Raw genomic sequence first — 8,901 nt, 5'->3', positions numbered from 1 at the left:
AGCCAAACTAAATAAAAGTTAATTCCAAAACAAAGAAAGGCTTGTACTATTCTTTTAAGCACAAACCGATCCTTCCCCACCAGACGGAGTAAATTATGTTCCTTGCAAGTTGCTAGAAGTGTAAAAATCTGCCTTTAAAAAAAAAACCCACACAATTTAGTTGAAATGGGGGGTTAGACTAGAGGACCTTCAAAGCCCCTTCCAACCCTGTGATTCTTCGTTCCAATCACGGCCACAAATGCTTTTTATATTTTTTCCCTGCCTCCTCGGCGCCATTTTAGGCCCTTTCCTGAGAAACCTGGATTCATCTGGAGACTCTCTGCACACGCAACAATCTAGGGTTTAAGTTGCACCCTTAGCCAGAAATAAGCCACGATGGACGGGTTAATCCACCCCTCAGTTCCTTAAAAAAAAATTAAAAGTTGCAGGGAGCCTCCCCAGGCCACAGCAGGGAGTCACCGGTCTGGCATGGAGCATAATGGAGTTTTTTCTCTCTCTCTCCAACACACACACACACACACACACACACACACACAAAGAGACACACAAGCCAGATGGGGAAGATATCACTGCTTAGTTTTCACCTTTGCTCCCTCCTCAACGGAATCCAGGTAACAAAGGTCTATATGGCAATCAGTTTGTACACGACAACTATAAAGCCACACCTTGTCTTAAAAACTCCATGGGCACCAGGAAAGCAAGAAATCCAGAGTATTTGTGTGTTTTTGTGTGTGGCGGCGGGGCTCTGAATCAGAAACACACACACACAATCCCAGAAGGCAAAAAATATATATATATATATTTCTTTTGTCGAATGCATCAAAAACTATCCATGGGACACACGGAAACGTCAAGATTTCGAACCCACAGCTGCAAATGTGGGGTGCAAAAAAAAGGGGGTGGGGAAGCAAAGCAGAGCCCCACCCACCCACACTCACACCTCATGGTTGGCGGGGAGGGGGGAAACAGCCCCTTTTTGTGGGTTGTTGCTGAATTGCAGGACGAAGACGAAACAGCAACGGAGCAGAAACCGCACTTCGAATGAAATCGGAGTTTCCGCTCCCCTTTTAATTGCGTTCCTTGTCATCTCAGCCGTAGTAATTTGGGGAGGGGGGGGTTGCAGTCCCTGGTTTGTAGCACCAAGGCCCCTCCCCCCCCCAAAATGAGAGCCGAAGCAGCCTTTTCCTGCTAGTAAGCTTTATGATACTATAAACTATAATGACACTCAAAATGGTTTGCATGTCGTAAACTTCAATGTGTATCTAAGACTAAAGTCTTAGGTTGTGGGGGGGGGATAGGGTCACCTGCGTTGCCTTTGTCTACCATCTTATCTCCTGCTTGGGCAAGGGGGTTGGACTGGAGGACCTCAGGGGTCCCTTCCAACTGGGCACATGTTATCTGTCCCACCAAGGCCCCAAGAAAGTCCAGAATGGTGTAGGTTGGGGGCTGGACTAGAAGACCTCAAAGGACCTTTCCAACCCTATTATTCTATGACAGGGATCTTCAAACTTGACAGCTTTAAGACTTGTGGACTTCAACTCCCAGAATTCCTCCTCTAGTCATGTTGACTCGGGAATTTTGGGAGTTGAAGTCCACAAGTCTTAAACTTGTCAAGTTTGAAGACCTTATTCTATGATATATTATCTATCTATCCATCCATCCATCTATCTATAATCTATCAGCTCTATCGCTATTTGTTCTATCTATCTATCTATCTATCTATCTATCTATCTATCTATCTAATCTATCTATCTATCTACCCACTTGCTTTATCATCTATCTCTATCATATCTATACATCATATCTGTCCATCTATCTCCTGTCTTCTATCAGCTCTATCTATCTATCTATCTATCTATCTATCTATCTATCTATCTATCTATCTGCTTTATCATCTATCTCTATCATATCCATCCACTGTATCTATCCATCATATCTATCTATGCCAATCATCTATCATTTATATCATATCCATACATTTTATCTGTCCATCTTCTTCTATCAGTTCTACCTATCCTATTTTTATACGTATATGTATCTATAATCATCTATCTAAACGTATATGTATCTATAATCATCTATCTAATCTATCATCTATCAAACTTCTATCAATCATCTATCTAAATCATCTCTCTATCTTTTATCTTCCTATCAACCTATCATCTGTCTATCCATACAATCAATCACTCAATCAACCATCCATCTATTTATCTATTCTATTTTCTATCTATTTCCTAATCACCTATTTTTAACAACGTCCCGCAAACACCGCTGGAAAATCCTTTACGTAGCAATTCCTAGCAATAATCCAGCTGAACCCCCCCACCGGCCTTGTGGGAGACCCTTCCAAGGGGCAGCCTTTTTCACCCCCTCCCCTTCCCCAAACCAGGGGGCCCTTCCAAACCTGCCCACTCCCCAAAAAAACCTCCCCAAGTGCTTTCAAAAACCACCTGTGCTGTTTCTTCCTCCCAGAGAGAATGTCTCACCATCCGGCTCGGCCCCACCCTTTTCCTCGCCCCACAGAGGCCCTTGGTGGCACGATGACATCACCCCTCCCCTGGGGCAGGTGTGCCAGCAACTGCACTCGGGCGCAAGGTCACACACACACACACACACACACACACACACACACACAAAACCAAAGCAACGGTTACCTGAACAAAGAGCCCCGTGCCCGTTTCGACGAAACCAACTGAAAACGTTTCTACTGCTGTCCTTTCTGCTCCTAGTGCGTGTGCGTGCGTGCGTGTGTGTTTGTGTGTGTAAAGGTGGAAGGAGGAAAGTGCAAGGAACCAGGATTGAAAGAGGGGGGTCCCTCCTTACTGTCTTTTCCCGCTGGCCTCAATTCTCAACTTTCTTCTCACGCGCCCATCCAAGCCAACGTTTGTTTCATCCACGTTTTCAGCTCCAAAAAAAACCTGATTTGTGTGTTTCCCTTTTGTTTTGTTTACAAAACACACACACACACCAGGACTCACCCATTTTTCTGACGCACCCCTTTTCCCTAACTTTGGTGAATTTGGGGCCACCATTAACGCACCTGCACCTCTCTCTCTCTCTCTCTCTCTCTGCCCAGTTCCCAACCTCCCGTCTGGGCACAAGGGAGTCCCAAGTTTTGCACCTGTGGATCACACCTGTGAAAGGAGTGCAGGGGTCCTCTGGGCGCCCCCAACAACAAACCAAACCCACCCCTTCCCCATCTTCCCCTGCCCCCTCCCTTGCCCAATTCTTGCCCCGGCTAGCTGACCCCCGCGGTTGAATTATGCCAGAAGGTAAACTCGGTTTGTTTTCCCAAGTAATGAAACCCTGATAAGGTATCAGGTGTACACTTTTGGTTTTATATAAACAGAGATGAGAAAGCGCAGAAATGATCTAGTTGAGGGCACTTAACTGAACTGGCAATGGGCATCCTGGCACCTTTAACACGATATGCCCAGGAAATTGTGGCTCAGCGCTTCCCAACATCACACCTACGAAAACATTGCTCCATTTCTGGGAAACCTTCAAACCCCAGTTTCCTCATTTCTGGGCCTGACTTTTGTCTCGACGATATGCTGAGGTCTCCCAGCTTGCAAAAGTTTGTTAAGAGGTTTTGCAACCTCTTTTGAAAGCAAACAAGGTAGAAAGGCCAGCAAAGACGGCAGGAAAAAAAGTGTGCGCTGCCCTTTGAAGTTTTGCTCTGTTTTCTATTGTTGTTGTTTTTAAAAAATTCTGCAATTATTGTTTTTTTTTTAAATTATTTTCATTTGATTTTTTTAAAATATCATTTGGCTATTTTGATTTCGTTTTATTTTGATTTCATCTGACTATTTTTATCTCCTTTGGCTGTTTTTATTTTATCGTTTTATTTCATTTGACTATTTTGATTTCATTTGGTTATTTTTATTTTATTTGGCTATTTTTATCTTTTTTAGTTCATTTGATCATTTTGATTTCATTTGACTATTTTTATTTTACCATTTTATTTCATTTGACTCGATTTCATTTGACTATTTTTATTTATTTTTTATTTCATTTCACTATTTTTATTTTATTTTGATTTCATTTGACTCCTTTGATTTCATTTTATTCTTGTTATTTCATTTGACTCTTTTGATTTTCTCATTTTGATTTCATTTAACTCTTTATTTTATTGGACTCTTTATTTTCAGGAGCCAACCTGGATTGGTCACAGGGACCAGAATTTTGTTTGTTTGTTTGTTAATTTTATTTTTGTTTTGATCTGAACATTTTTTATTTTACTTGACTATTTTTTCTTTCCTTTGATTTCATTTCACAGGATTAGTTTTATTCATTCTATGGTTCGCCGCCCAGTCAGCCTGATAGACTGGATTTTTGGCATTTTTGTCTATCTATCAAGTCCTTTCCAAGAACTTGGGATAGGCAGTTGTGAATATTAGATGGGATTATCTATTTTATTTATTTCCTTTTCATTTTATTATTTGAAAGTTCTGTTTTGTTTTTCTTTCATGTTTTTCTTTTTATCTTCTATTTTACTTTTTATTTTGTTTGATTTTTATTGGTTCTTTTTATTTCATAATACTATTTTTATTTCAATGTTATTATTATCTATTTTATTTTATTCTTTTTCTTCTCTGATCGTTTCTATTTTATTTTCTATCTGATTGTCTCTATTTTATTTTTTATTTGATCGTTTCTATTTGATCGTTTCTATTTTATTTTCTACTTGATTGTTTTTATTTTAGCAGGCCAACAAAACTACAGCACAGTGCCAGCCTGAGCAGGGACAAAAAAAAAAAAGAAAGAAAATTGGATTTTGGAGTTGGCACCCAATTCTCTCCCACTGCATTCTATTAAATTAAAAATAACAATGTTCAAATAAAATCCTAAATTCTTTGGCAAAGAAACCCCCCACATAAAAGGATCTGGACTAAACTCTGCTGGGCAGAATTTCCTTTAGTACCTTTTTATGATGCCATCTTGAGAAAAACCAGTCTTGTAAGGGAGGCTCCCTCCACGCAGGGCCATTTAGGGCTGGGAATGGCTGAGGATGATGGTTTATTTTTCACTCAGAAGAAAATCTCCCACGCCTCCCATTTTGGGAGTGGTAACCCCCAAGGAGATATTTACCCAGACTTCATTGGGGTGGGGGAGAGATTTTTGGACTGCAATAATTATTTTACAAATTTTAATACCTCCCAGAACCGCTCAATAGCGAGAGGGGAAGCATATCAATTTTAATAAACACATTTATAAATAACATTCAACCTGGTTGGACTACCTGATTCAGAATTTCATCTGCTTCATTTATTTAACGAAGTTTTTTCCCTAATTTTGGCAACTTTTAAAGATATCTTTGAAATACCTGTTTGTGTGTGTTTTTGGTAGTATCTATGTGAAAACCCGGGCAATTCCTGGAATAAATTATTATTATTATTATTATTATTATTATTATTATTATTATTATTAACAAAAAACTAGAGTTTACACAGCAAATGAAGTAATTCTGCTAAGTTTCCTATCACAAGTCACTAGTCGAACACTTCCTAAGTATTTACAACTGCATGATGTATCGGCGGATTATGCAATTATTATTATTATACTATAATTGTTAGTGAGATTCACAGCCTTTGGGGCTGGTTGATAGCTCAACAGCTCGAGTCCTAACCAAGAACCTAAGTACTGTTCAGGTAGCCTTGGAGGATATTATATTATTATTATTATTATTATATTATTATTATTATTATTATTATTATTGACCTAACCAGGAACTGCTCGGGTAGCCTTGGAGGATATATTATTACTATTATTATTGTTATGCAATTTAATTAGTTAATTAATTTAATTATTAATTACTGCTAGCGGTTCTCTCAAACTTGGGAAAGTTGAGGCCCTGCAGATTTCAACTCTCTGGGCTGGGGAATTCTGGGAGTTTTGAAGTCCGTTGGTCTTAAAATTTGCTCCTGGTTGAAAAAAAAAAAGCAAAACTTTTTTTGAAAGTGGTTTCTCCCCCCAGCCCCCTCCTTCTAATTTGCTGTCTGAACTGAAGTTTTCATTCGGCAACCTGGATTTTTTCAGCCCCCTGACCTGTGATTTCCCCCTCCCACCTAGCCAGGTGTGTAATATCAAAGGTCCCTGTTTCGTGAAAAACCAAAAAGCCCAACCCCATAACTTTTGTGTGTGTGTGTGTGTGTGTGTGTGTGTGTGTGTGTGTGTGTGTGTTGTTTCCTCAAGAGAGCAAGCAATCCCTCCCTCCCCTCCCCCTCTTTTCCGCCCCTCCTTCTTCAAAGACCGGTGGGGGAGGGGAAAGAAAGTCATCCCGAAAGTCTTTTGTCGCCTTTACCTTTAAAGGTGTGGCTGGGGAGGGGGGGGGGAGGGGAGAGGAGGAAGGGAGGGGAGAAGAAGGCCCAAGCAACTGACCCAACCAGCCCTGGCAGTTTTTGAGAAAGGAGGAAAGAAAAGGGGAAAAAAGAGAGAGAGAGAGAGAGGGAAAAACTCAGCGGGGAAAAATGGAAGTCTCTTTCTTTCTCTTTGTCTCTCTCTTTCTTTCTTCCTCCTTTCTCTGTCTTTCTCTCTTTATTTTTCTTTCTCTTTGTCTCTCTCTCTTTCTTAACAAGAAAATTAATTAACGCAGACAAACCGTAACAGGTGCTTGGAAGAATCCCAAAGACGGGGAGATGCTTTTTTGGGGGTGGGGAGGTGGGAGCGCTGCGGGGTGAGAGGGAGGGGCCGCGTTGTTTGCCATGGTGAAATTGCTTTAAAGCAGGAATTAAGTTTTTAACAACACCTTTTGGAATCACCCCCACCGCCCAAGCACTGGAAATGCGGCAAATCTCCATTTAAGCCTCCTGGATTTAAAGAGCCAGCCGGGGAGATAAAGGGATTCTTGTTGAAAATGGGGAGGGGGCGGGAAGGAAGGTAGAAAAAAAAGGGGAGGAGGGAAGGCCAAGAGGGAGGAGACACCCCCTACTCCCTTCCCGGAGGCGCGCCGTCCGAGCAGGTTCCCACGACCCACGCACGGGAGAGAAATATAAATACCCTCGCGGGGAATATTTGGGTGGGGGGTCGGGGTTCGCTTCAAGTTTGCGTGTCTCCCACCCACCCAAAAATTGGGACTGGCTTAGAAACGAACAAGCCCCCCTCCTCACGCCTCCACTCGAGGGGACAGGGGCCATTTTGAAGAGGAGGGTGGAGAAACCGAGCCAAAAGTGCCCCGGGGCATGTACAGAGCGCTTCTCTGCTCCCCCCACTGCCCACGAGAAAGAAACCCCCGTTTCCTCTCCCCTGGGCGCCCCTCCAGCCACCGCGATCTCGGCTGAACCCCGCCCGATCTGAAAATTCCCTCTTCCCCGCGTGTTTTTCTTCCCACGGTTTAAAAAAAAGGGGGAGTCCCTTCTATTTATTTTTCTCTGACTTTCTTTTTTCCCTCTTTCCTTCTTTCACACTTTTTCTTTCTTTCTCTCCCTCTTTCTCTCTCTCTCTGCCTCTGTCCCTTTCTCTCTTCCTTCTCTCTTTTTATCCCTTTTTTCTTTTTTCTTTCCGTCCCTTTCTCTTTCTTTCTCTCTCCCTTTCCTCTTTCTTTCTCTTTCTCTCCTCTCTTCTTTTTCTTCCTTTCTCTCTCCCTTTTTTCTTTCTCTTTCCCCCTCTTTCTGTCCCTTTCTCTTTTTTTCTTTCTCTCCTTTTTTCTTTTTTGCTTTCTGTTACTTTCTCTCTACCTCTTTCACTCTTTCTCTTTTCTCTCTCCCTTTCTCTCCCTCTCCTTTTTTCCCTTTTTCTTTCTTCCTCTTTTTCTTTCTCTTTCTTTCTTTCTTTCTTTCTTTCTTTCTTTCTTTCTTTCTTTCTTTCTTTCTTTCTTTCTTTCTTTCTTTCTCTTTCTTTCTTTCTTTCCCTCTTCCTTCCCTCCCTCCTTCCGATCGGGCCCCGCGGGGAGAGGCGGCGGCGCCCGACCGCGGAGGTTTCTCCAGCGTCCCACGCGTGGGCAGCGCCGCCCAAAGGCGCGAACCAGCCCCGGCGGGGTTGAATCCGCGAACGGCGGGGTCGAAAGGGCGAAGGCGCCGCCCGGCCCGGCCCAACAGGTGTGCCTCTTTCTCTCTCTCTCTCTCTCTCTCCCTCCCCCGGAGCCCACCCGCCCAGCCCCTCCCCGAGCCCACTCACCGCCCAAGGCCAGTATGGAGTCGTAGACCTTGCACTGGAGCTGCCCGGTGCTCTGCCACACGCACTCCATCCAGAGGCCCAGGTAGTAGGACTGCGCGGTGATGATGCTGCTGTCGGCGAAGGACGAGACTCGCCACTGGGGCAGGATGGTAGCCGTCAGGTCGGCGATCAGGCCCAAGAGGGCCAGCACGAAGCCCAGCAGCTGCAACCCCGAGTTGGCCATGGCGGGAAAGGAGGAAAGAGAGCCGGAGGGGAGAGCGAGCGAGAGCGCCGCTGCCTTTTACCTGCGTCCCAGGTGAGCGCACCTGAATTTATGCCCTGGGCAGCGGGGGAGGGCGGCTGACATCAGGGCCGGAGGGGGAGGATCCAGAGCTACAGCCACCTCCCCGGAGCCTGGAGGCTTCCTGGAAGGGGCCGCCCCCTGCTTTTTCTTCCTCTCTTTGGCTCTTTCTCTTCCTTCCTTCCTTCCTTCCTTCCTTCCTTTGGTTTCTTTTCTGCCTTCCTTCTTTTCCTTCTTCTCCCTTTGATCTTCCTTTTCTTTCTTCCCTTGTCTCTGTTGTCTTCTTTCCCTTCCCTCTCTTTCCTTCCTTCCTTTTCTTTCTCCATTTTTCCTTCTTTTCTATCTTTTTCCCTCCTTCCTTTCTCCCCTTCTCTGCCTTCTTTCCTTCCTCCCCTCCTCTGCTTTCTTCCCTCCTTTCTCTTTTCTTCCCTTCCTTCCCTCCCTTCCATCTTCCCTCCCCTCCCTACATTCCTCCTTCCCCTTCCTTCCTTCCTTCCTTCCTTCCT

General features: G+C 43.9%; 1 protein-coding gene across 1 annotated transcript in view; it reads right to left on the bottom strand.

Annotated features, from left to right (window-relative positions):
* CLDN7 (claudin 7) overlaps nucleotides 1–8,401 on the bottom strand; it is a 15,622-nt gene extending 7,221 nt beyond the window's left edge. The window contains 1 exon segment of the mRNA XM_087916453.1: nucleotides 8,116–8,401. Within this exon segment, the coding sequence (XP_087772579.1) occupies nucleotides 8,116–8,338 (223 nt within the window). The 5' untranslated portion in view covers nucleotides 8,339–8,401.
* Nucleotides 8,402–8,901: the final 500 nt, after the last annotated feature.

This window comes from Pseudonaja textilis, chromosome Z, assembly GCF_049901715.1.
Source record: "Pseudonaja textilis isolate UNSWEBS1 chromosome Z, rPseTex1.2, whole genome shotgun sequence".
NCBI classification, from domain to species: domain Eukaryota; kingdom Metazoa; phylum Chordata; class Lepidosauria; order Squamata; family Elapidae; genus Pseudonaja; species Pseudonaja textilis.
The sequence above is the reverse complement of the archived record's forward strand: the minus strand, read 5'-3'. Positions and strand labels throughout refer to the sequence as shown.